The sequence below is a fragment of the Paralichthys olivaceus genome, chromosome 12 (genome assembly GCF_024713975.1).
Source record: "Paralichthys olivaceus isolate ysfri-2021 chromosome 12, ASM2471397v2, whole genome shotgun sequence".
Taxonomy (NCBI): domain Eukaryota; kingdom Metazoa; phylum Chordata; class Actinopteri; order Pleuronectiformes; family Paralichthyidae; genus Paralichthys; species Paralichthys olivaceus.
In genome coordinates, this window is record NC_091104.1 from 6774271 (window position 1) to 6800581 (window position 26311).

General features: G+C 42.3%; 3 protein-coding genes across 3 annotated transcripts; 1 reads left to right on the top strand and 2 right to left on the bottom strand.

Moving 5' to 3' along the window:
- Window positions 1–2098: 2098 nt before the first annotated feature.
- med6 (mediator complex subunit 6) lies at window positions 2099–5521 on the bottom strand. Its single transcript, XM_020097955.2, has 8 exons — window positions 5367–5521; window positions 4636–4795; window positions 4362–4453; window positions 3645–3727; window positions 3421–3529; window positions 3117–3232; window positions 2960–2987; window positions 2099–2805 (listed from the first exon to the last, which is right to left on the bottom strand). Exons 1-8 carry the CDS (start codon window positions 5386–5388, stop codon window positions 2675–2677), a joined length of 741 nt encoding a protein of 246 aa, XP_019953514.1. The 5' UTR covers window positions 5389–5521; the 3' UTR covers window positions 2099–2674.
- A 1169-nt stretch (window positions 5522–6690) lies between these two features.
- Window positions 6691–10661, top strand: LOC109636321 (tetratricopeptide repeat protein 9A). Its single transcript, XM_069535306.1, has 3 exons — window positions 6691–8061; window positions 8405–8587; window positions 9594–10661. Exons 1-3 carry the CDS (start codon window positions 7557–7559, stop codon window positions 9674–9676), a joined length of 771 nt encoding a protein of 256 aa, XP_069391407.1. The 5' UTR covers window positions 6691–7556; the 3' UTR covers window positions 9677–10661.
- Window positions 10662–11323: 662 nt separating this feature from the next.
- On the bottom strand, window positions 11324–25190 carry map3k9 (mitogen-activated protein kinase kinase kinase 9). Its single transcript, XM_020097928.2, has 11 exons — window positions 24545–25190; window positions 23080–23493; window positions 19499–19679; window positions 17542–17690; window positions 17203–17378; window positions 16881–17121; window positions 16504–16626; window positions 16178–16322; window positions 15931–16043; window positions 14540–15304; window positions 11324–14151 (listed from the first exon to the last, which is right to left on the bottom strand). Exons 1-11 carry the CDS (start codon window positions 24933–24935, stop codon window positions 13694–13696), a joined length of 3156 nt encoding a protein of 1051 aa, XP_019953487.1. The 5' UTR covers window positions 24936–25190; the 3' UTR covers window positions 11324–13693.
- Window positions 25191–26311: the final 1121 nt, after the last annotated feature.

Consider the following 26311-nt stretch of genomic DNA (forward strand, 5'->3'; position numbering starts at 1 on the left):
TGCAGCCAGCCAGCGTTTCCAGTCCTCCAGCGAGGAGACTGCTATCCCACCACGCCCTGCGAGAGGCCGCTTCTTCTTCGCGGCTTTGCCAAACAGTAGCAAGGAAGCGGCGAGAAAATAAAATGCGATCGATTATGTTATTTAAAAAACTTTTCGTTATTTCTGCGGGAAAATGTGGAATTTGGTTTTGTTGAAATAAGACACGTTTTTTTTTTTTGTCTTTTGCCAAAAACAATTGCAAATTTATTCCCGAAAAAAATACTTCTTTTAATGTCCATCCATAAATGTAAATATAGAAATAAACACTGTTTTATGATTTTTCCTGAAAGATGTTGAACAATATGTAATCCAACAAAAAGGCTGTTAAAACTTTGAATATCTTTCAATTCTACAGGATATTTATATGATTTATATGTATATTGTTCCCTGTTCTTTCCTCTTTTGAAATAAAAAAATATGATTTTATGATTCACCCAGTTTCATCTTCTGCTTCCTCACCTTTGTGAAAATACATCTTTTCTAATGTTCATGCAGTCATACATTTTTGTTTTTTTGAACATGTAATTAAAAAAAGAGAAATTACACGAACAAGTGAAAAAATTAAACAGAAAAAGAATAAATTACAATTATTATTAAACAGTGATGAGGGGAAACAAATCAAGCACTTAATGATTAATCTACACATCCGAGTGAGAAGAATTTCATCTCAGCCCTTCTCCGTAAATTATTAAAGGTTCAGTGTGTAGGATTTAGTGACATCTAGTGGTGAAGTTGCATGTTGCAGCTGAATACTCCTGAAAAGGTCTTTAGTTTGTCCAGTCTGAGCTACTGTAAAAAACATGGCTGCCTCCGTAGAGAGGACCCGTTCCTCATGTAAATTTAAATTATTTAAATACAAAGGGCCCATTCTAGGGTAAAGAAATCAATTCATACAACTTAAATGAAACACACCAGTGAAAATATCACTAGGATTATTTTATATTCAATTTCTGCCAATAGATCCCTTTCACCTAAATCTTACATCTGAACCTTTAATTAATAATCATCTTATACTAAATCAGCTTCATATATTTATAAATATATCATTTATCTGTGCACATGCGCACACATGTTGTATATAATGTACAAATATAAATACAATTTGACTACATACAAAATCAAATTGACATAATTATTGTATAAATTATATAAATAACAAATTTGCAAATTTAGAGCAAAAAGAGAGGAAGATATACTGTGCATGTTTGACCTCAACATGATTTAACTGTGATGCACAGATGCAATGTGTTCTTGGGAGGATGGGAGCAAATGTGACCAAATGTTGACACCTGGTGGAGAAATCCTCACATTGTGAATGTTGCTTTCACAAAGAGGAAAACCATCAAGAGGTGGAGGAAAACCATAATATATTATAAGAAATCAAAATATTCAGTGGGAACCTCAAATTCCAGTGAGGACACTAGAATAAGATCGTTTCTGAGATGATCGGTGGAGCAGGGTAGAATCAAAAACACATTCATCCTTTTGTTCCTTATGATTCTGTTGTCTTTAATGTTTTTGTTGTGAAATATCAGACAATAGCAGTTTTCTTTTTTGGTGAAGCTACCTGAGAGGTTTGGTGGGGACATCACTCTTTGGTGGAGCTGCAAACCACTCGTTCATGCTTGTAAATTTACAAGTAACTGGTTTATTTAGCAAAAACTTTACAGATTTACAGCTATCAGGTATCTGTAGAGAAGTAAAAGTACAAAATATATAGTATAAATATCAAGTAACAAACAGGAATTACTACTAAGTAGAAGTACCATTCAATTGTACTTATACACAATAGTTGAGTCGTTACGTTCTACCACTGAAAATGATCACATTTGATTGGTAGAATCATGTACCAAAGAAAAGAGCAGGGAATAAATGTAATGCTTTCAGAGTAATGAGGTGTCATAAAAAGGCAGCGGTAGATGTCTCTGCAACTCCACTCAGTATTTTGAGTTGAATTCTTCATCATGGGTCAGAATCTACATACATTCACTCAAAACTGGTAAAAACTGATCAAACAAGACTGAAACAAATTACTTTTCATCAATGAAACACATGAGGATACAAGAGCTGATACATTTTAATACAAAAACACATGAAAGCAGAATATTTCTCTCCAGAACAGATGAAAGGGTTTGCAATTAAAGAGGTGTCTGGTTTAAGGAGCTTCTTGTCTTTCAGATGAGCGGATGCATCATGACACATCTCGCTGGGAAGCAGAAAAGGAATTAAACTGTTCTCTGAAGTCCCTACAACAGAAACATTATGCTGATGTCAGCAGTAAACTGACACCGATGATATCAGCTTATCGTCAATAAAACCTCATCCACCGTGAAACGCCTGCCGACATCAAATAGTTAACCCCTGTTCGTTGTGCAGCTGCCTGAAAAGTCTGTGACGTCAAACCTATCAAGTGTACAAGACTAAGGTTACAGTGTAAAAGTAGTCCTGGCACCAAGGGAAGCAACTGACACTTATTTTGTGCCAGTTCCTTCTCAGTATGCTGTAAACTGATCAAATGAGCGAAGTGGTAAACCATCGTCCAGTTTCAGAAGGGAACAGAAATAATCTCCATCTTTTTTTTTTGCGCTATCGGACGTTTCACTGCATTGCTCCATCTTCATGATTGGTGCAGCCGTCACTGTAGCCTTGCTCTCTTCTCAGGAGGAGGTTTGCTCGGTGGAGCTGTAGCGGAGGACTTTGTGGCCGGTTCCCTCTCCTCTTGTTTCACAGTTTCGGCAGGAGGTTCAGGCTCCTTTTTCACCTCAACTGCAACAAGAGAACATACCTTTATGGGAAAAATCATGTAATTTGTGGATTCTGGATTTCATTCTTGACCATATCTATAATAAAACCCTCAATGCTTGTTTAAGTGTTAAATAAGCATTGAAGTAAACACATTATAGTGACTTTATGATCATACCTGGAATTGGCTTCTCACCCGGCTTAGGCTGAAATTACAGAAAGAAAATCTAATTATTACCTGGATCCCATCACATTATCAAGTTATTCTTTGAAAATTTTAGATGAAGAGACCAAAAAGATTACACAACAGCTGTTTTGAGTCAGTGTAACTGTACCTGGTAAAACGTCGGTGGAAATTTTGACCTGAGGTCCAAAAGGAGTGTGTCTACACGGTGCCTCTGAAACAATGAACTCTGCTCCTCTTTCTTCTTTGACTTAGGTTTGGCTTTTTCTGTAATAAAGCATTTTGTCAGTCAAAGCTTGTAAAAAGTCATCCTCTCAAATTTACAACTAGTGTCATCAGAGCGTCGTCGTTGCTCTGTTATTTATTTGTGATGTTGTTACAGAATCGTTTCCACTATTAATAGGAGAACCACAAAGATGTCAAATCTAAAAATTGTTTTAATGGGGAAACTTCACCTCGCTCCTCCTGGTCCTTAAAGTGCCACCAGTACCCTTTGGACGGGTGGTAGCGGCAATATGACATGGCTTCATCAAACGCTGACTGGATTCCATGTACTGCAGACAGCTAAAAGAGATACAATACTCACAGTAAAACCCTATCGATCCCACACACACACACACCAACATCCTCTCCTTCACTCATCAAGGTTACTTTATATGAACATTTTATAAATCCTCACCGCTCTGGAGCTGATCACTGTTCCCAGGTCTGGGGCCTGATACACCACTCCTGCTATGATGTAGTAATCGGCCAAAGGCATCACTGGAGAACGAATACATACAGCAGGGGAGGAGATTAGATCTTCCACAACATTTGTTCATTTTACTGTCATAAGTGAAGAATCACATATCCAACACTGGCATTAAACAAAACAAGCAGTTCTAAATGTTAACTATTCCAGATACTATGAAAGGTCCAGACTAGGGCTGTAACGATTCTCAAACAGAGACCGAGAATGTGGTCCAAGCGTCCACAGTTTTCAGTCACAATTCCAGAAGATACAACAGCAACACGTCTCCCTCCCCAACCCCACACATACGAAGGAGAGAGAGGGAGCGGAAGATGCACGGTTTCACACTGTATAATACTGGTATAGTATTTAAACAAGAACATACAGTCATATGATGACTTACTTAATTTACGATTTTGCAGCTAGGAAAGGTCTGAACCAAACCATGGATTTTGAGAACCGTTACACTCCCAGTCCAGACACAGTGTTTCATCAACAGTGACCTCATTCATGTCGATGGATATTGATCGAAAGGACACATTTGTTCAGTTAATATTAAGTTTCATAATTTCTTCTTTTATTTGTTGTGCACGTTGTCCACTGACTCATCAATTTGCCACAATTTCATTCTTTATTGACACTTCAATCCGATGCTACACTGCTCACCTTGTGTTGCTGACTGCCTCTGTTGTTTGCGGATTATGTAAAGAATTGGCTCCTGAGCGTGAAGAAGAATGTACTCCACTCCCACCATCTGACTGAAAACCACAGAAACAACATTATTTGCTTTTAGTTTTGCAATTGTCACATTACAACTCTGCAGCTACTGTATGTACTGAATATTTATTTCTGTATGTCTGCTGGCAATACACACAGCACTCACAGATTACCCCCTTACTATTTGATTTGTATTTATGACACATGTGAAAGATGAACTTACTTCAGATGTTCCAGAGTGAGCCGCTGCATCTTCACGACCTCATTGTTGCAGGTTCGGTCGTAGAAAGGGTTGCTCCTCTCAGAGAAATAGTCCAGCACATTTCCAGGATTGAGAATCGGCACCCAGCCGCTGTCCACCCAGGATATCCCGAGAAGGTTGTCTGCAAAAAACAGGATGAAAAAATGTAACGTGATGTTCTGGACTGGAGGAAGTTCAGTTTAGTACATGTGCAACAACTACAGTTTTAGAAATCATAATAAAAAATTGCATTATTGAGGGTTTAAAGAACATCCACAGTTTGTTTAACTTGTTTTAATATTATTGGTTATTGATTTCTTTTGTGTGTTATGTTATGTAAGTGTTTGAAAATGAGTAGTTTTCTCTCTGTACACCTCAGATTATCCACCACTGGTGACTAGTTCACTCTCAGTTACTTCCAACTACCCAACAATGACAGAACCAGACTAGTCCTTATAATGGAAATGACTCTGTCTTAAATAAAACTAACGCAGCTGTAATATCATGTTACTAATATTAAGTGAATCAAAGATGCTAATCGTTGCTAACGTTAGCTCCTAGCTTAGCCCTCCTGTGGAAGCTGCCGACGGCGAATTGACAACAGTTGAATGTAAATGGTTCGAATTTAACACTTAATTCATTCACTTGTTTAATATCAGAGCAGGATGACGCTTCATGTTAGTTCTAACAAACGATAAATGTGTTTTCTCTACCTCTGAAATCCACAGCCGACATTGTGACAACAAAGCGTCTCACGAAGATGACGTCGTCACCTTACTTCAGGTCGGAGTTTGATGACGTAAACTTGAATAAAATGTATAAATAACAGTAGAAAAGAGATTTAATGACACAAGGAAGTCTAACTAATTCTTTTTTAAAGTAACTCAAGCACAAAACATTTATAAAAGATAATTTCTATGATTCAAAATAATTGTATTTTATTCATTGGGGATGATTTTTGGACAACTGGTTGGACAAAACACGAGCAATGTGTATTTGGGCCATAGGTAAATTGACAAAAATATTGTCATTATGGATGTATGTATTATCTTATTCGTTAAAGACCAAACAGGTGGCTGGTTAATACGAAAACAGACATTAGTCAATAATTAATACATTCATTTGTTGCATAGTTATGATTTGTCTGCACCTCATGTAACATTTGAACTGTGTGTAGGCCTTAACATTAATGAATCAGTTCTAATGTTACAGTATTATACTCACAGGGGACATTTTACATTCAATACTTTATGTATATGTCTCTGATTATACTTGTGTACCTTTGCTTTTTAAAATATAATTTGAATGCAGTACTTTTACATTTAATGTACATCTACATTTTGGTATTTTTACTTATACTTAAGTTAAGTATAAGTACTACATCTTGATTCAAAATGGCCTGCATGGTTAATCTAAATGAAGTGTTAAACTGAATTGTAATATAGAAATGATTGTTTGTACATGTGAGCATCTTTCTTGAAAGCAAATCTCAAATCTGGAACCCAATTAAATGCTTAAAAAGGATGCAGCTTTATGCAAGCTGTCACATTTAATAGCTTTCATGGTTCATGATCTTTTATTTTTGAGCAGCATTTGCTCCAGAGAGTTGAAATTCCGGAGACACACCCGAACAGCTGAGGTCACTGCCCCTGTGAGTGTGACAGGACAGATGGATCTGAGCGTGGCGCGTAAACAAGCTCACACACATTCAGCTCTGTTGATAAAACAACAGTCAAAATGAGAAGCTGTCGTGTCAGAGCAAAGTGGGCGACCTGAGTCATCACCTGGCTGCCTCTCCTGGCCCCTGACTAGAAGTGACGAGTACCATTATGACCCTGCACACACATGAATGACATCATTCTGCATTAGAGGCTGCAGCCCTTCATGAGTGTGACTGTTGTGGCTGAGCAGTGAGCGAGCAGTCAACAAGAAAGACATGATCATCGTCTGATTCATCTGAGTGGAGGTGACTGTAGTCCTCCAATATTCAAGAGGGAGGAGGGGGATGATATTCACTGTTTATAACGATAGAGAGAGAGAGAGAGAGAGAGAGAGAGATAGATAGATAGATAGATAGATAGATAGATACTCAAATAGGTAGATAGATAGATAGATAGATAGATACTCCAATAGGTAGATACATAAATAGATAGATAGATAGATAGATAGATAGATAGATAGATAGATAGATAGATAGATAGATAGAAAGATAGATAGATACATAAATAGATAGATAGATAGATAGATAGACAGATAGAAAGATAGATAGATAGATAGATAGATAGATAGATAGATAGATAGATAGATAGATAGATAGATAGATAGATACTCAAATAGATAGATAGATAGATAGATACATACATACATACACACATACATGGATAGATAGATAGATAGATAGATAGATAGATAGATAGATAGATAGATAGATAGATAGATAGATAGATAGATAATAATAATAATGATTATGTCACAGGGAACGAAGGATATATTGAGATATTGAGGTGCAGGACTATTTTCTCTGGAAAAAAATCCATAACTAAATAGAGCCATAAAAATAAAATCTGATCATCAACAAAGAAATCTTTTTAGATGGAACAGCATGTTCAGAGCGATGATGAGATTATCTCCAAATAAACAGATAATTCAATCTGAACTCGGCTCTTCCTGCTGGATGGACCCAGTGGAACCAGCGTCCGTGTGTTTATCGACCAATCGGCTCGTCAGAGGGACAAATACGAGAAGAGGCTTCAGCGCGCATCGCTCACGGTTGCGCACAGAGGAGACGTAGCTGCGACACCAGCGAGGAGAAGACGCGACTCTCTACGGCCGAGAGGATGCAGTGAAGGAGCCTCCAGCGAGAGATCACAGCTCTGATAATTACACACAGCGATACCGTCGAAATGAGCGTGATCCCGGCTGGGCACGATGGAGGCAGGATGGACGGCGGCAGAGGCAGCCTGGCCGACAGCGGCGGCGGCGGCTCCCCGAGGCTCCAGCAGTGCGCGCAGCCTCCCAACAGCAGCAGCAGCGGCAGCGGCAGCAGCCGGACCAAAGATGCCAGACACCAGCAGCAGCAGCAGCAGCAGCTCCAGCAGAGGCATCATGGTGGGTCGATGTGGAAACAACCATCTCACAACGAGCCCGCGGACGTCGTGAGGCGGGCGCTGGACTTCAAGTGCCAGGGCACCCAGTGCTACAAGGATAAGAAGTACCGAGAGGCGATCGGCAAGTACCACCGCGCTCTGCTGGAGATCAAGGGGCTGTGCAGGGTGCTGGGAGACCCGGACACCGGCTCCAAGCCCCCGTCCCCCCTCCTGCCGACCATCAGCAAGTCCAGCACTCTGACAGACGAGCAGAAGGGGGCCATGGAGAACGCAGAGCTGGAGTGTTACAACAGCCTGGCCGGTGAGCGAGGATACACACACACACACACACACACACACACACACACACACACACACACACACACACACACACACACGCTACAGAACTATAGGAATGCTCCAGAGCTCATGCATGATTCATAAAGAGCATGAGTCATTCTTAGGCTTACTCCACTGTCCCCCTTTCTTTTAATGTCCACTACTATTATTCAGATCCGGCCAAATTAACCATTATTAGTTATTTATTATTGTGGTTTGATGCCCGACAAGACAAACATCAGTAGTTCTGCTGTATAATTAAATCCAAACATTGGCTCAGGCAGTGTTATCACTATTTGCTTTCTTGTCTTTTCCTCTTTCTATAGCCTGTCTTCTGCAAATGGAGCTGGTGAACTATGAGCGAGTGAAAGAATACTGTTTGAAAGTGCTTTACAAGGAAGGGAAGAACTTCAAGGCTCTCTACCGATCTGGAGTGGCCTACTACCACCTGGGAGACTTCCAGAAGGCCCTGTACTACCTGAAGGAGTCCAACAAACAGGAGCCATCAGGTCAGGACCCACACAGCGGCTGTATCTAAATAGTCCTCTTGACCGCACTGCACTGATTGTTATCTTCCATGGCAAACATGCACGGCTATAAGTCAGGGGCTCCAGATGTTTCTTACTCAGATAATAGCTGGATTTAAATGTTAAAAACAAGCAATGTAGTAGGTGTTGAGCAGATGGAGAGAAACTGAGGACTACTGCAGGGCAAGAAGGTAAACACTAGCAATGCAGAAGAATAATACCAAGTTATTTTAAACTATGATATTACATTTAACATATTGAATTTTATAGCTTCTTGTTCTGCTGTAACATCTGGAGAGTGCTATTAAATCTCTTAGGAACGGCTCAGAGACCGTATGTCTCAATGTGTCATTCTGGGAATAATAGTGATGAAGCACCCAGTCCGACTACGTTTGTCACTTTGATTCACATCGATTTAAACAACAAAGTTTGTGATGGGGTCTCTTTGGCAGTACTTCAGGGCATGAAAGTCCTTCTGGATGATCAATGATAGACTGTTTAGTTTATTTAGAGAGATGGAGAAAGACTTATTGACATAGATCTTCAAGTGTGAAGGTGGAATTAATCGCCTTGGGAAAACGATAAATGATTTCATACTCAAACTCAAACTCAAGGCTTTGGGCCGTGTCACACAGCCGTCTTCTGCACACAGCTTCAGTTGGTTCCGGTCTTTGCAAGTGCTTTGCTTTTGAAATACAAATGTCCAGAACCTGCACATTTATTATTGATTCATCCAATTGATAATGCAATTGCTTTCAAGTTCTACGAGACCATTTTACTCAGGATGAGCTAAAAATGCACGATGCTCCGTGTCGAGAAAAAACATGTTTGGTTTTTGCAGTTGCAGTATTTCCAAAGCTTAATTCCTACACAGCCACTCTTAGCACGTCATTCTAAGTTCTGCTTTCAAAGATTTACGAGCATATTGGTGCAACATTTCCTCTCTGAGCAGGAAATAAATCAGCCATTTCCTGTCTTTGTTTTCCAGACACCAATGCCATCCGCTACATCCAGCTGACCGAGATGAAGATCCGCCGGAGCGCCCAAAGGGAAAAGAAAGAGGCGACATAAGCACTCGCTGTCTGATGGCTTCTCAGCCATCATGAATTCTAAGCCCGACTGTGTGCCACCCAGTCCTCACACACCAACAGTCAGAGGTCTGGGTGTGAAACGGTGTTATGTTTGCTTTTGCTTTGCACAGCATCCGATTACCAGTTTTGTGATTGAACTTCACCAATGTGTGCTTGAAGCATTTAAAAAAAAAAAAATCGTACCAGATATTGAGTTTTTGTCTGCATACCGCCAAAGTACGACGGCCGAGAGAGCTCAACGCACTGCAAATTAAGAAAACACATGCTAATAGAAAAACAACACATGCAAATACAGAAAACAACTTCATCAAAAAGCCACAACACATGCAAATACAATGTTTTCTTAATCTGCAGTGTGCTGAGCTCTCTCGGCCACCGTACCAAACTGATAGAGAATGACTTCATCCAGATTATGTTTTAACCATCACAAACTGATGCACTGCCAGTCCAAACATTGCACATACAGGCCAACACTTGTGATAGAGCCAGGAGCAACACGGCCTAGAGGGGGAATCCAGCATGTCTGCGGGCGAGTGTAACTGCAAATCAGCACCTGCCCGCGCAAGATGTCTTTTCGAATGGCACAGAGTTAGTGAGCAACAACCACTTCCACCTCTGTCACCGTACTTTGATTTTGAAAATATTATAAAGATCAAGATTTCTTTTGATACTTAAAATATATCTTAACAAATGGTGCTTTCACAAAGTAGGTTTTTAACAAAAATGCATTGGTGTAGACATCAGGAGCACATGGTTGCTAATTGCAGTATGAACTTTAAGAGACATATCACAAAATGTAAATAGTCTACTTGATAGAAATCACAAGAAAATACTATGGAGAGGCCAGCTAGTTGTGTTTATTGACGCCAAAACGAAGCACTTCATTCACTGCATTTACTGTACCAACAAATACTGTATGTTTACTGTAAAGGTATGTGTGTAATAAATGTGTTTATTGATTGAAATATTCTCTTTGTGGTGCTGAAGCTTAATATTCTTTAATTTTTTGACTGATTGTCCTCAAAGTTAAAATAAATGACGAGCCTGATGAGTAAAGAAAGAAATGAACCGAGGCTGTTTGACATTAGGGCTCAGGAGTCACCACAGTGAGGCCTCGGTAACGTTGGGTCACAGGGTTCATTTTTCTGAAAGTTATATAATGAGGTATCATGACGCCAAAAAATATTCTATAGGCAAACATTTAAATAGAGGGATAACTAATACGTCCATGCAAACAGACATTAGCACATTTTTAATTGTTAGCATTGATTCAGAGGTGTGTTTCTAACTACCTATAAATAACTTTCAGCAGTGAAAGCTGTAGTTTTTACTGTTTATTAGCACTTCTGCCATTATATGTGTCGTACACACAGTAGTGTTGACTTGCTGTATGCAGACGTGTCACTAAGGTATTAGCATTCTTGAAATGACGCATAGTTTTTTGCTAACAATGGCTAGCTGGCTAACGTAAACATTGTTCCTGTGCAGCTGGAACTCCATCATCTCAGGTGATTCTGGTGTGATGATCCATTGTCGTTATAAACGTGTGATTAAAACCACTATTACTCTCTTAGTCTTCAATGCATCAAGCTAACAGGCTAATGAAAGAACACGAGAACTCATTGGATCGTTTACTATGATTTTACTCAAACCAGTGTGTTCCAGTGCAAATACATGTCAGTCAATATCAGCATTATTTCTAACCTCCGTCAGTGAGATCAGCTTATTCGTGGTAACGGTTCAGCCACATTGGCTCCACCTCAGAGTGACAGCTTTGTTTCAACTAACTGTGTTGAGCACAATCACATTCTGCACATCCTCCGAGAGACAGCGTTCACATGTACACCAGGTCACACTGAAGACAAAGACAGATCAAATCTCAGAGGATGCCGTCCCTCAGGCCGAGAGGTCACTTGACATTTGAGAATAAAAGAAGAGAAACAGGCATTAAGATCAGACTCTGACAGTGCTTCTGTTTATATTTAAATATCTGATAATTAATGGGCTTCTTTACCTGCTAGCTTGACAGTTTATTTGTAGGACTTATCTCTTAATAATATGAATTTCACAGTCCAGCAGGTTCAAACAAACAATGAACATATTTTAGAAATAGTATTTGACTCTAGTTTGATCCAGACAGACAAATAAAAAGTGGAAAAAAAATGGAAACTAATGCAGAAGCCATTTTCCATCCATTAATCTTAATAAAATACCCCTTCATTATTAATTTGTTAATTATTTCTTTGATTGATCAACTATTCAGTAAAAAGTCTCAGAAAATACTGAAAAAACAATAGTTTAAAACCAAAAATCCAGTTTACTGTCAAATAAAATAACGATAAGCAGCATAATCTCAAAATTGAGAATCTCACACTAGGGAATGTTTGGCATTTTTACTTCAAAATTATTTCAACAATTAATCGACTATTTCGATCAATCAACCAATCGCTTCAGCTCTAGTTCTGTAGTTGACACTACTTGCACCTTTGCAGAGGTAATTGGAAAATCCTATAGAAGAAAAACACAGAAGTTAATTCAATGTGAGTGAAACAGACATAAATGAAAATAAAGTGTTGCAAAATTCTCAAAACAAAAAACATTCATGAACAGCATTACCAAGTGTCAAAAATAAAGGCAAATAAAACGAAATATAAAAATAAACCTTCAGATAAATTAACCAATAAATAAAATAAAATAAATCAATACAAATAATCAGTATTGAAGTTCCACATGCCACCAGGGCCTGTTTCTCCCCCGTGCCATTCAACACTCATGCAGTTTTCCCATTAACATAATTTAAAACACACTTTACATCCCTCATTCGACAATTTACAGAGTTACAAATACAAAAGTTCCCTTTTTCGCAGTTTAGGAGAGACGTTTCTCAAATGGTGGCTCGGCCCCGACCAAGCTCCTCTAACAGGGCCACAAATGAATTAATGAGTTCCTGGATATACTGATATATTGTGACGCCCCGGCAGCGTTTCAGTTCCAATTCAAACTCAAGCTTTAGTGACATTCTTTTCTCTTTTTTTTTATAGAGCAGTTCACAGTACAGAGCTGGAGACGATGTCAGACGTTATTGTGCTGACACGGCTGCTAATGCAAAGAAGTGCACATATTATACAACAGCATCCCTCCTCCCTGGGATTTAACTCTGCAGATGTGACTGGTGATGACAGGTGCTCGGTACAAAACAGGGATTCATCAGCTACTAGCACAGAAGGTCGAGTCTAAAATCAAATCACATGGTGCTTTTACAGACGAATAATCAGAGACAGTGTTTTTCTTTTTGGAAAAAAAACCCCCTGAAGCTTTACATTCATGATGCTTCCCAAAAGTGCACTTGAATAAATGCACAATCTTCAACGCAAGTTCAAAATTAGAAAAAAGTATGTAAAGCTTTGTGAAACTGTCATTGTCATTCTGCTACAAAGATATTCGTCTGTTTATTCCCAAAGAGAAAACAAATCCTTGAATGACAAATGACAGGGTAAAGGAAAATTGTAATTTTATCCTTCTGATGCATTAACAACCAGACCTGGGTCAAAAAACCTTTTTCATTAACTTTCCAAGGTTTGATTCAGCTGTTTGGTACAACAGAGTATTAGGGCCATTTAAAGGGTAAAGAATGTTGGGAGTACAGTAATATTACAAAAATAAAGTTATAATATTATGAGAATAAAGTCCTAATATTACAAGATTAATCTCCTAATATTGTGAAGTTATTCTCATAATCTCTTTTCCTTCAATATGACCCTTGTACTCTGTCGTAGTTTCAGATGCCACATTGGTAAAACAACAAAAATCAGAAAGATAAAATGTTCACAGTAAATCTCTTCCTGTAAATTAATTCCAAAATATATAGATGGAGAAACCACCCCCCCTTTAGTACCAGTTAAAGCTAAAAACTGACTCCATTGACCTGCACCTGTCACAATCCAAAGGCAAAGGCAGCCCCCTGCTTGTGTTGGACCAGTGAGAGTTAGATGCTGAGTTAGGACCAGAATCCAGGTCTGTAGCCATAAGGTGTGTCTTTGGGAAAACTGATCTCCGGTTTGCAGAGTGGGACGGTTCCATCCCGGTACTGTCCCTCGTCCTGCCGATCCAACAGGTTTTCATTCTTGCGAGGGGAGAAGGGCGTCGGGGCGTCTAACGGGGTGGGCAGCACTGCCGGGTCCCTCCCAAACTCTACTGTTGGGGGAGTTTCCGTGCTGGAGGTGTGGGCGGGGGATTCACCGTTACCCAGGTTTTGTCCATTTCCCCTGGGCCTCCCCTCCGGCCAAAACACGTCAGAGCGCATCCGTGGCGAAGGCCGAGGCCGAGCTACAAAGTCTAGGGTTTTGGGGCGTTCAGGAGCACAGCGGCGACGAGGCGTTGGAGGGAACACGATGTTTGGATCAGGGAGTCGGGGGACCTTCTGAAAGTCCTCCTTTAAAGCTCTGAAGCCACCTGCTGTGGTGAGAAGAGGAGAAAGGGAAAACATAAGAAAGATTACCCATCAATCCTCTATGACTGACTCAGTCACTGAAGTCCGGACGTTTTCCAAAAGTCAGTCAGTTGCCCCCAACCTTTTCCGCAATTTTCCTGCCAGACAAGTAACATGTCTGCAAAATATCAGAGTGAGCCCATGAGACAATACAGCAGGAAAACTGAGAATTCACAGGGAACGAGTGGGTGTGTTGATAATGTTTCTAACAGGAACCAGATGTGAAACTGGAATAATAGAAATATCTCAAGAGGAGCCATGCGCATAGAAGATGCGCAGAAGACGTCTAGACCAGTGTGATGAAATATACAATGTTTATTCCAATGACTGATCATAGTTAAAGGAGACATTTACCTGTGTTCTGCAAAGCTGATCTTTCTGGCAATGGCTCCAGATTATTGGAAGGGCAGCTTTTCTTTATGGCTCCGTCTGACGGTATTCGACGCAGACTTCGTGAGGAGGCTGGGGCGCAGGGTACGTGTGTGGGTGTGAGAGACTGTCGGGGGTTCCGCTTGAAGCTCTCCAGGTGGGTGTTGACCAGTGGGTTCACCGGGGTTCGAATGGCTGGGTGTTGAAGTATGAAAGACGGTTGTGGGGGCGGTGAGGCAGGGCGGCAGACCAACACGTCCTCACTGTCAGAGCGCAGCAGTGAGCGGGTGGAGTTGCAGTCGGACACTGATGATAAGGACAGCAGTGTGTAGGAAGGGGGTAAACCTCGCTCAGGTAGCGATGGCGCCGAGGGCTTCAGCGGGCTCTCCCGCCTGAACAGTCTGCGAGTCGGGGGGCTGGTGCTTCGCCTCTGGCCCCCTGTTCTGTGGAAGAAGCCCTCCCACCGGGGTTTGATGCTCTCCTCTGGTTGGGCCAGAGTTAGCAGGTTGCAACCCAGTCCGACAGCTGCCAGGAGAGCTCCACAGCCCAGCAGCACCAGCTCAGAGCGCCGACCCCCTCCCTGGCTCTTCCTGCACGGGGGCGTTCCTGGCACCTGGCCACTGGGGCAGTACTCGTCTCCTTCGCTGTCAGCGGTAGCGGCTGAGTGGGCATCCTTCTGGAAGGGGATGCAGAGGTAGGACTGACCAGGGACAGCTCCTGGCTCAGTGGAGAAGCAACAGTCTTCATTTTCTGAAAACAGGATCAGTCACATGTTAAAGGTCGGGTTGGTGATCGTGGAAAAGATAACAAGAGCGGGTCTGCCTTGATACCTGGACGCTACCCAGCTGTGTCTTCTTACTGCATTCATCTTTGTGAAAACAGGGTCACGCATTGAAAATAGATGTGTGTGTATTTCGGGTGTTACGGTACAGATGCTGGGAAAGAAATGCCGAGAACAAATGTTGAAAGTTTAACGTCACTGATTATGGACGTGTAATGAAATGGAATATTAGCTCAATTTCATTATGACATTCATAACTTGGACACATTATTTGCTTGAGCTTGGTTAGTGGTTGTTGCTTCTTTACTGCTACTGTAAATAACCTGCATGCTATGTGTGTGTGTGTGTGTGTGTGTGTGTGTGTGTGTGGGTGACTGCTTCTTGAATTCCATTCCTTTACGTCTGGTTTGCTGTCTGAGCTCGATCCCTTTTCAGCACCAGCCTGTTTACACTCGTACAGCTGCAAACATCTGTGAGTTTCCCAGGTCAACCACAGCCGTGTGGGAAAGAAGAATCTGGCTCACTGACTTTCATTTCACATGTTTTTCACGGCCATTTTTTTTAACCCTAAGACTTTTTTTCTTTTTGTGCTTACCCATCTCCACAAGGCTCGGCACTCCAGGCACCGCTGGACTGTGCCTCGGGGATCTGCGGAGGTTTGGGGCGCTGCAGGACCGCTGCCTGCTGCACTCGTGAGGAGGTTTCACACTGTTGAGATAAAATAAGAAAAACCAGGCACTTTCACTCCAAAGGCAACAATACGTGAAATATCAACAGAAAGACAAACTATGAATAAACTGAGTGGAGAGTTTTGAGTTGTTTGATATCTCCAGTCCTTTCACCTGGCATCAGCGCTGTGCTCCCTGTGGGGGCCACACCCACGGGACCTGCCTATCTTCCTGGACCCTCTCCTCTCGACCTCCTCATCATCCTGCTGGAAAAAAAGTGTGTTGCGACCCCAGGCGGTACACCCCTCTCCTGGAGTGACTGCAGAACAAGAAAACAGGTAAACATTAGACAATCCAAGTGAAAGGCCAAATGGCGTATGATGAATGAAAATCTCAGGTGAAATTGGACGTCCTTGGAGAATGCATAGAGGCTGTGCTCTGCGGTATTGAAGATTAATAAACATGTTGAGTTTAAATATAAAGATGAGGATGGTTCCTACGCTGGATGGCTCTCAGGCGGGGGAGGATGGGTGGACTGGGCGGGGGGCTGGAACTGCTGCTGAGCAAACTCCTCCGACGATCGTGGGAGGGGGAGGCCTGCACCGTGATTTTGTGCTGAAAATCTACAAACAAACAAACAACACAATAGTAGATAGAAATTAAATTACATACTATAATTTACAATATTATGGGTGGGTATAAAACATCTCTGACAAAAAGGTTTAAAAACAACAAACATCTCATCTAATCTAATATCCTGCCAAAACAAAAAGTTAACTAAAACTCCAGATACCTTGTCTTGTGTCATAATATCCCAGCTCTACCTTTGTCTTCTGAAAACATGTGTGTATTGATTGACACTCTCTGTTTGCAGTACCTGAGGGTAAGCTGATCCTGTTCCCATCCTTGAGTTTAAGGCGGTTGCGGCGGAACTTGCCCTGCCTGCTCTCCACGTGAGGCTTTTCCTGGTAGAGCTGGTGAATGATGATGTTGAGCTCTCGCTCCAGGATGTGGATCTCCCGCTCGGCTAGTTCCTGCTCGCGCCTCCTCAGCGCCTCCTCCTGGCACTTCTGCTGCAGCGCCGCTTGGGTCAACTCCTCTTCCCACGATCGCAGCTCCTGAGGAAACGAGGAGAAGGGGTGATGGATGCATTCAACGATCCAACTCTTCAGAGAAAAGAGGGTTCATCTCATCTTTACCTTTTCCTTGGTCCTCAGTTGATCAAACATTTCCTGGATCTCCAGTTTCCAGTCATCCTGCAGAGAGTGGAAAGACTCTGCCGGCATTTCAAAGAAGCCCGACTCCTCGATGGCCGTCAGATGGTCCAAAACAGACGGAAACTGTGGCCGACAGTGAGGGTCTGAGCTCCAGCAGTCTACAGCAGATGATAAATAACCAACTCAAGCACGAATTACGTTTTCAATTAAAATGGTCCCGGAAAGTAATTAAATAATTTCTTAACTTAGTGTTTATTGGACACATTGTAATCTTACAGGGCAACAACGACAGTCCACTCTATTCATATTGTCCTGTCTTACCCTCCATGAGACGTGCAAAGGGCTCAGGACAAGTGGAAGGAATGGGCAAAGCGAGTTTGTTCATTGCCACGCCGTACGCCACTGCGAGACCGTCGATACCCCGAAAAGGAACTTCTCCAGTCAGCAGCTCCCACAACAGCACGCCGTAACTTTACGGTCACAGAAAGGGAAGAGAAACAAATGACAATTTAATAAACAATAATTATTGAAGCTGTAAACGTTCAAAATCTGATGCTAATATTTTCCTGAGACAAGGAGCTTGATGAAAGTGCAATCTCACCTTGTGCATAACATCCAACAATGTGTTATAAAGACAAATGTGTGCGTGAATATATGAATGTCAAGCAAGTGATTTCTGAAAAAACAGTTTGAATGTTCAGCAATCAACAGTTTTTTTTTTTTTAACAAAACTGGATTAGAACGACTCTGTTTTTCATTTCATTCACGGAAACACTAAGGTGAGACAGAAAAGGTCAGAGCGGTCGCTGACAGATTTATGACTAACACTTAAACCACACACTGATGAGCTGCAGGGAATCACACAAACCAGGGATGAATGTCACAGATTCTGTATTTCTGAGCTAACAGACCTGGATCACATGACACTTGAAATAATTCTTTAAAAAATAACATATAGATGCGCTGATGTGACTGACTGCACTTCCTGGTGTACATGCCAGGAAGTGTTATTTAAAAATTATTTTAAAATGATTAAGGATTATTTTTGACCAGGGATAGGAGCCATGAATTATTTGTGATCATATTAATATGGTGAGAAGTGGGTCACAGGTCATAGCGCTTCATTCCAACTATTCAGGCCCGACCTCAGCCTCTCAGCGACATGTTTGCTTCCTGAAGTCGTTCCACAGGGTTTACTCTACTCTAATGTAGAAGCATTGATTAGCGAAGTAATTGACCTTTCTACCATGACAGTTTTTTTGCATGCTGCCGTCTCTTGGCGCTTTAATCGTGTTTTACAGGGAAAAACTCCACTTTCATTCAGGAGCAGCTGAGCTGGACCTTTGCAGCTGCTGCAGGTGTAACGCTTGTGAAAGGAAACATGACACATGGCATTTAAACAAATCATTCATTACTGGAGTGTGAAACTGAGTAAAAGCTATTTGGCTCCAGAGTTCTTAAGTTGTCTAAAGGTTGAAGCTACAGTTAGGGCTGAAATCAAAAGTTATTTATATCGCTGACAGTTATTCTCTAATTTAATGCACAAATCATTCGTCAGAAAGTCTTCAAATGTCTTGTTGAGTAAAAAACAACGACATCCTGCTTGATTTACTGTGAGACAATGAAAAACAGAACCGTTTCACATTTGAGAAGCTAAATAAATCCAATTTTACATGTTTTTGCTTGAGAAGTAAAAAGAAAAATTCAACTAAATATTCCATTTTCTGTTGGTGGACCAATGGAACAATCGTCAGGAAAAAAATCCACACACAGAACATGAAAATGATGAATGACATCTGTGCAGTTATGAGAATTATTCTCTGAGTCCTATGTTATTGTTTAGTTTGCCTTTTATTCTATTCATTCTTTTTCAGCACAGGAGTATGCTGCCTTGAATTCATTGCATATAATGCATGAGCGTGTGACAAATAAAATCTCTGAATATTAATGAAATCTGCATTAAAACATTCCGTCGTGTAGTAACATCAAGTCAGTGTTAAATCTTTGAAGTTAAGTAGAGACACATAAGAGCCCGTGATGCTCGAGTGCATCAATGTCTAGTATTTTTATGGTTAATGTACCATTTAGCTTCTCTAATTTATTTACTCATCTCATAAAAACATAACGTTCTGTCCTTCCCTGTGTCTCTGAGTTGTTACTATGGAAACTGCTGCTGGAGCTGAACTTTCTTCTCTGTGCCTGGTGAATAAACTGCTTCTCTTGCTCTACACCAGCTCTAAACTGGTGCAGTTTGTTCTAACCCGCTCCCTCCGCCCACCTCCATACGTCGCTACCCTTGGAGAAAGTAGACGAGCGGATGACTTCAGGAGCCATCCAGGCGTAGGTGCCTGCGGCGCTCATCTTGGTGGTGCGGTGCCACTCTCGAGCCAGGCCAAAGTCTGTGATCTTCAAGGTCTTGTTGCTGAGGTCTTCCATCTCGACTCTCTCGAGGATCAGGACTGGAGCGGGTATTTGGGGGGGAGTGGTGAAGGCGGAGGTGTATGTGTGTGGGGGGGTTCAGTCGGAGGATGAGGGGGAGGTTGGAGGATGTGAGGGGAATTCGTGCAAATTGACGGGAGGGTGAAGGTTTCAGGTGATCATTACCAGGATTGAAATGTTGGGAGAGGCAACGCATGTGGAAATGCAAAAAAACCCCCAAAATAACAGACACATGGTGGATGACGAAAACAGGGTGCGGTCGGTGGGAGGCCATGATGAAAGGATTGGAAGGACACAAGCAGAGGAGAGGAAAAGAGAGAAGAAACAGAGAAACCAAGAAACAGTGAGAAACACCAAACTTGATCAAAGCTAATGATCTCACTGCGTATTGTCACAACACAACATCTGATGCCCCAGCTGAACTATACTGGAATGTCCTGTTCACTCTAACACGCTCTAAAAACAGCCCGCTCCCAACATTGACAAGCCGAGCGAGACTCCTCCTGACCACATGTTCTCTCTCCCCCATTCAGCTGCACAATGCCAGGCCATCTGCTGTGCCCAGCGGAGAGGGTGTGTCTGCAGGCTGCGGTGCACATCAAGCGCCCCTTCATCTGCTGCTCATGTGGCTCTGATGCCGCTGAGGCACTTCTGAAAGAAACTAAAACATGCAACTGAAGCTGGAGAAGGTGCAACACGAAGCAAACGCAGCCGATTCCCCCTGAGACCGATCGTGCTCCGAATGTATGCACTCACTGTAATGTACAGCGCTTTAGATAAGAGCTTCTGCTAATGGCGTGTGCTGTGTGACGGAGGCCGTGGAGACAGTCGAGAGGGTGAAGGTGAACATTTCTTCATGACACAAGCAAAACAGGAGTAACTGAGTAGAACTGCTAAAACTGAGATAAACAGAATTACACGGTTGCTTCTCTGACAGTTTTTTTTTTGAAAAGTTGCAGAATTTACAGCAAAATCAATCTTCAGCCAAGACGGTGAAGAGCCTTCAAATAGAGCTCGATACTAAAACAGAGCTTTATCCAAGAAAAAGCCACTGTCATGGTGTAGGGGCATATTTGTGATCTTTAAAATACCCAGCCAGAGCTATCATATGGACACTAACATACTTCTAATGACAACACTAACACACTTACTAGTGTTCCCAGTAAATATTGGACATACACATTTAATGGCTAACTAAACTATATCACTTATGGGATAGTTTTATGTAGTATATTTCTGGGTATTTATTTCTGGTTTATTTCTTTAGTGGTGAGCGTTGGCTGATCTGGAAAAGTTTCAATGATTTTATGGACGAAAACATTTGAATTGAAGTTGTTAGAAATCATTATTAGGTCTGTATCTGGTTTCATGGCAGTCCATAGAATAAATGTCGAGATATATGGTGCTAAATTAAACATCAGGCGAACAGCAGGGTTCATCCTCTGGAGATTATGAATAGAATTTCCCGTTGATCCAGAACTGTGACGCCGGCTCAACTAAAAATGAAACCGTCCTTGTTTATGAGCCTCTGAGTCAGAAAAAGATGCAAAACATGAATCTTGACTTTCAAGTCTTTTTTAAATTCTGCCACCATCCACTGCCACAGTGTTTGTGTCACAGGGTGGAGTCTGAGTGAACCCACATCCTCCTCCTCACGGTGCGTCATGAGCAACTTTCTGTAAAGGTTCAGTGTGTAGAATTCAGTGGAGACGCTGCATGTTGCAGCTGAACACCCCCTTCACCTCACACTCCCCTTCCCAACATGACAGAGGAGCTGTGGTAGAGTTCAGATGTCATAAAAACTCGAAAGGCTCAACAAGCCAGCTTCAAACAGAACTTCACTGTATTGTATAAAATACAAAAACAGTGTGTGCTCTGCTGAGGAGGTGAAAATGAGCATGTCCACCCATGTGTCATGTTTATCACTGCCTGATCAGAGCCGACACACTGGGTATAACTTCTTACAACAACCTAAACATGGTGTCACAGACCAGAAAGGAAAGAAGAACTGTGGATGTCACACTTGCAGGGTGGATACGGGCCCTGGTGCACCGTCCTGTTTCCTCCTCTGCTGTGAAGAGGACATGGGTTTTCCCCACAGAGCCCAGGATGGCAACTAGTTACACCGACTTAACACTTTAAAGCAGCCTATTGGAAATCAAGCGCCTGAGCTGATCACCAGAGAACGGGCCAATGGCAGGAAAGGAGCGGGCTGTATGTATTGGCGGAGCCTCCACCGGAGAGGCTGGGGCAGAGCGTTGGGCAAATCCTCAGTAATAGGCTTGGGATTTAGGGGATCCAGTTGGGTAAAATGCAAGATTACAGCTGCTCCACAAACGCACACATCAACTCATTTTCCTTTCTGCTCTCATTTCTGAATCACATATATGAAGTGCAAATCACAGCTGGTTTAGCATGGGCTGAATATGGTTTGATATTTTATATAGAATAGATTACATATTAAAGCTGCACCTAATTTTTGACTGTCCCATAGAATGACCAGGATGTATCTGTGCAACTCTGCCATTTAATACCAGTGAAAAGTCATTTCTATTCCAAAAATAATAATAATAATGATTATATTTGATTAATCAGGTTATATTATATCTCATAATATCATAAAAACAGTGAACAATCGCTAGGTGCCATGCAGATGAAGCTGAAGTAATTTGATCCATTGGTCAGTTAAAAGAATATTAATTGCCAATTATTTTGATGAAACATCACTTTTGTCTCCAGGAAGTCTTGATGGTAATTTTCAACAGTTTGCTTATTTTAATCTATAACGTATTTAATTTGTTAGCTGCAGACCTACATGCAGCTCTCGTTAGAAGAATCACTTGTACAACATGTATCTTCAGCTGCTTTGGGTTTCTCACAATCAAAACAATAACAAACAGAGCTAAGTTGAGGATGTTGTGAAGCAGCGCGGGATCATGGGAGATGTTGTCATCACCACTGTTGCAGATCATGTTCACGGATGAGGTCATGTATTAAGGTTTAATTCACGATACGCAGCAAACGGCAATGAACAACTATGATCTATTACCAGTGACCAAAACAAACAGTGGGAGGACAAAACAGTCGACGGCTGATTGGCTGATATCAGATGTGTTTTTCCTTCATCCTACATTGTTTGCTCTGGAAATTATGAGACAGACAAAGCCCCTAAAGTGGATATGACACAATTAAAAGGCAACAGAAATAAAATTGTGGATTTCTCTGGGTTTGAACATTGTTTGGGAACATTTTGGATAATGTAAGTACACAAGTAAACAAGATATATAACATAGGTCAAGTTGTTTTCGTTGACATATTAGAACTAGTTAATTGACTCTGTTGAGTTGAGTTTTACAAAGCAAGTTACCACTGAGCTTAAGAAGCCTGTTGCTTTAATACTCCACAGAGACGGACTCTTACTGTTGCTGGACTTGAGGTCCCGGTGGATGATGGGGACGATGGCCTGGCTGTGGAGATAGAGCATGCCCCGAGCGATCTGCACAGCCCAGTCCACCAGCGTGCAGGGAGGGATGCGTTTCCCCGCCAGGGCCCGATTGAGGGGGCCACCCCGGGCGTACTCCATGACCAGACACAGGTTGGGCTCTTGCAGACACACCCCCAGCAGAGCCATGATGTTGGGATGGTTGAGCATGGCGAAGAGCTTGGCCTCCTGACGCACGCTCTCCAGGGTTTGCTCCACGTCCTCGTCAGGATCCCGTCGTGCCGCCTTCACCGCCACCTCTGAGCCTCGCCACACCGCACGGTAGACCTTCCCGAAACCTCCCACCCCGATGATCTCCTCCAGGGTCAACTCTGAGAAATCAATCTCCAGGACTGAGGAGAGACAGAAGAGAAGAATTAGAGCGACAGAGAACACAAAGCTAACATATTTTTTTTAATCTTGAAATACTTTGAGAGGTCAGGGTCAGCCTCTATCGACCTGGTGTTACTCATCAGCAGGACAAGTGCTTGCTAACAAGAATCTCAAAACCAGGTCATTCAGCTGAAGGATGCTAAGCCCCCCTGCTGCCCCAAATACAGAATCTGGTGGAGCTATCCCCACTGCTTCTGTGCTCGAGTGAGCATCTGCCCTAAAATATGGAAGGGGAAGTTTGAAGAATGAGTGTTTACATGAAAGGTGTGTGGGGATGATGTGAACACGAGCTTTTCAAACAGTTTTGTTGTGGATTCCTAACACTCTGGTGAGCCGACTGACCTTGATGAATATTTCAGGTGGGATGGTGTGTGAAAGTAGGCCATGCTGCTTCTGAAGAGACGGAGGCCGACACAAACGGCTGAGGCGTAGTGGTCCACCCAAACAACAGGGTGTTCAATTCTGTGTTTGCTGCCTGTTTATGCTTCGGTTCACATGTGAGTTGCATGAGAGGTTTTTCTGCAGATCATCCTGCAGCTCACAAAAAGCAATACGTGAAGCGTGCTTTCACTCTGTCCTATATGTTTTTCTGTTTCTATATCCGAGGCCCTGGCTGCACATTCAGCTGCAGGAGCCTTTTCTCTACAAGCGTTATCTGACATCTCTTTCTTTCCTGCTGCACAGTTTGGCACAAACGTCATCGGCTATCATTAAAATCAATGCACACCAAGCCAAAGCATGATTTCATAGGATTGTGCGAGCAGAACGTGCAGGTATGTGCAGCTGTTTTAAACATGCATCCTGCTGCACATTGTAACCGGAGCAGCTGTTTGTTTGACAGGAGGGGGGGGGGGGGGTGAATAATGGTCCTGAAGCTGTGAGGATGCTCGGAGCCTGTTTCCAGGCCAACAGGAGAGCTCTACATCTACCATGACACAGCAAAGACGAGTCTGTGTGGCCTTAACAAAAGACTGTGCTGCTGTTTGAGTCCTAACACGCTGTGATACTCACGGTGCAGAGGAGGCAGCGAGCACTGCTGCTCCGAGGTGTCCCGGATCTCCTTCGGAATGCCTTTCCCTTTGCTCACATAGTTGGACGGGAAGATGCCAACCCGGTCCGCTATCATCCCGGTCCACCAGCCCTCATCCCCGGACACCAGGGAGTCCTTGGACAGCAGCTCCACCAGGTCCCCTCTCCGCAGGCTGAGCTCGTCGTCCGCAGTCGCTTCATAGTCGAACACGGCCGTCCAGAAGCCCGGAGCTCCGCGTCCCGCACCCGGCGCGGCGCACACTCCATCCCGCGGTGTGGGCCAGCGAAACACATCCACCTCCGCGTCTTCTGACGAGGAACCGCGCGCATTGGGACTCAAACTATTGTCCACAGCGGGTTTGGAGACGTCCATGGACGCGATCCATAGGGGCGACCTGGATCACTGCAGGCGCATCCACCTGACGCGGCTGGCTGGCTCCGAGCGCGCTGCGTCTGCGCACACGCAGGCACACACACCCGCACAGAGCTATGTATCAGCGGTTAATCCCGCACACAAACCCCGCAGGAAGCTGGAGGCGCAATTTTTCTGCAGCATCGTCTCAGACTCTCGGCTCCGGCTCGAACATCACGGTCCCGGGACGCAGCGTCTTTATTCTAAGCCAATTGTGCCAACGTGCGAATGATCCCCGGCTTCCTATTGGTCCGCTGACACGTCAGCAACGCCTCATGTCCCGCCCTCCTCAACAGCGTCAAATGCTGGTCACCCGATACCACGCGCGCGCACACACACACACACACACACACACGGAAGCCTTTCTTTTCTTCAGATGTTCTCCTTTATTGAATCTTAGAGCCCCCCCCCCCCTCAAAACCCAAACTAAGTAAAATAAATGAAAACACTCAACTGAAGGTTTCATTTCATGCAAAGAAATCCCTGAAATAAAAAATGAAATTACAGCAAGAGGTAAAAAAAACAGTCCACATAAACACTCAATGAACAATTCCCTCTATTCCAGTGATGTGAGGAGAAGATAAGGTTGATAAAGTTGAAGTAAACCAATAGTCTGAATTTGTTTAATATTGAATTTCAGAAGATTCGGTGCATCTAGATTTAATTTTTACTCTGTTAAATTTTACTCAAAAGCAATAAAATACACAAGTCGTGCTGTGTTGTGTTGTGTGACATGAAGAATAAACTGAAGGAGAGTCATATTATCTACAACCACAGAGATGCAATAACAGCTTCACATGTTCAGCTCAGTTCACTTCCTGTCTGCAGGTGGTGTTGGTGTGGACACAGGCTGCTGGCTCCATGTCTCGGTGGTAAATAAAGAAATGGAAGAGGTGATACATAAATGACTCATTTGGAAAAATGACAGACGACATCATGTGAGAAGGAACATTTCTGTCAGGAAAAGAAAAGAAAAAGTAAAACTGCTGATAGTAAATCACTAAGTTTCTCAGTAAAATTGCATCTTGTTAAATCAAAATCACGAATCAAAGGTAATGACAAGTTATAAATGTGTTCAATTATGAAATAGTGTGAATTATGAGATATATGGGAAAAATAAAAAGTAAGATAATGAATACAAAATAAAAATAAAGAATACAAATGTCTAAATTATGAGCTAGTAGCTTAAAATGTATTTGAAATTTAAGATGATCAAAATCTTGAAACTGAAAGTAATCAAAGATAAGAATAAACATACATCAAAACTATGAAATAATAAGTTTAAAAATCTTAGTTTTATTATTATTGTCATTATTTCAACTTTTTTATCTTTTCTT

Excerpts from the sequence above, each read along its gene's own strand:
- map3k9 (XM_020097928.2), bottom strand. The coding sequence starts at position 24,935 with ATGGACGTCTCCAAACCCGCTGTGGACAATAGTTTGAGTCCCAATGCG. Across the intron at positions 23,494-24,544 it reads CTCGCTGCCTCCTCTGCACC|TCCTGGAGATTGATTTCTCA; the intron begins GTGAGTATCACA and ends GTCTCTCCTCAG. Across the intron at positions 14,152-14,539 it reads ATCAGCTTTGCAGAACACAG|CAGGTGGCTTCAGAGCTTTA; the intron begins GTAAATGTCTCC and ends TTCTCACCACAG.
- LOC109636321 (XM_069535306.1), top strand. The coding sequence starts at position 7,557 with ATGAGCGTGATCCCGGCTGGGCACGATGGAGGCAGGATGGACGGCGGC. Across the intron at positions 8,062-8,404 it reads GTGTTACAACAGCCTGGCCG|CCTGTCTTCTGCAAATGGAG; the intron begins GTGAGCGAGGAT and ends CTCTTTCTATAG. Across the intron at positions 8,588-9,593 it reads CAACAAACAGGAGCCATCAG|ACACCAATGCCATCCGCTAC; the intron begins GTCAGGACCCAC and ends TTTGTTTTCCAG.
- med6 (XM_020097955.2), bottom strand. The coding sequence starts at position 5,388 with ATGTCGGCTGTGGATTTCAGAG. Across the intron at positions 3,233-3,420 it reads TAAGGACCAGGAGGAGCGAG|AAAAAGCCAAACCTAAGTCA; the intron begins GTGAAGTTTCCC and ends GCTTTATTACAG. Across the intron at positions 2,806-2,959 it reads GGGTGAGAAGCCAATTCCAG|TTGAGGTGAAAAAGGAGCCT; the intron begins GTATGATCATAA and ends CTCTTGTTGCAG.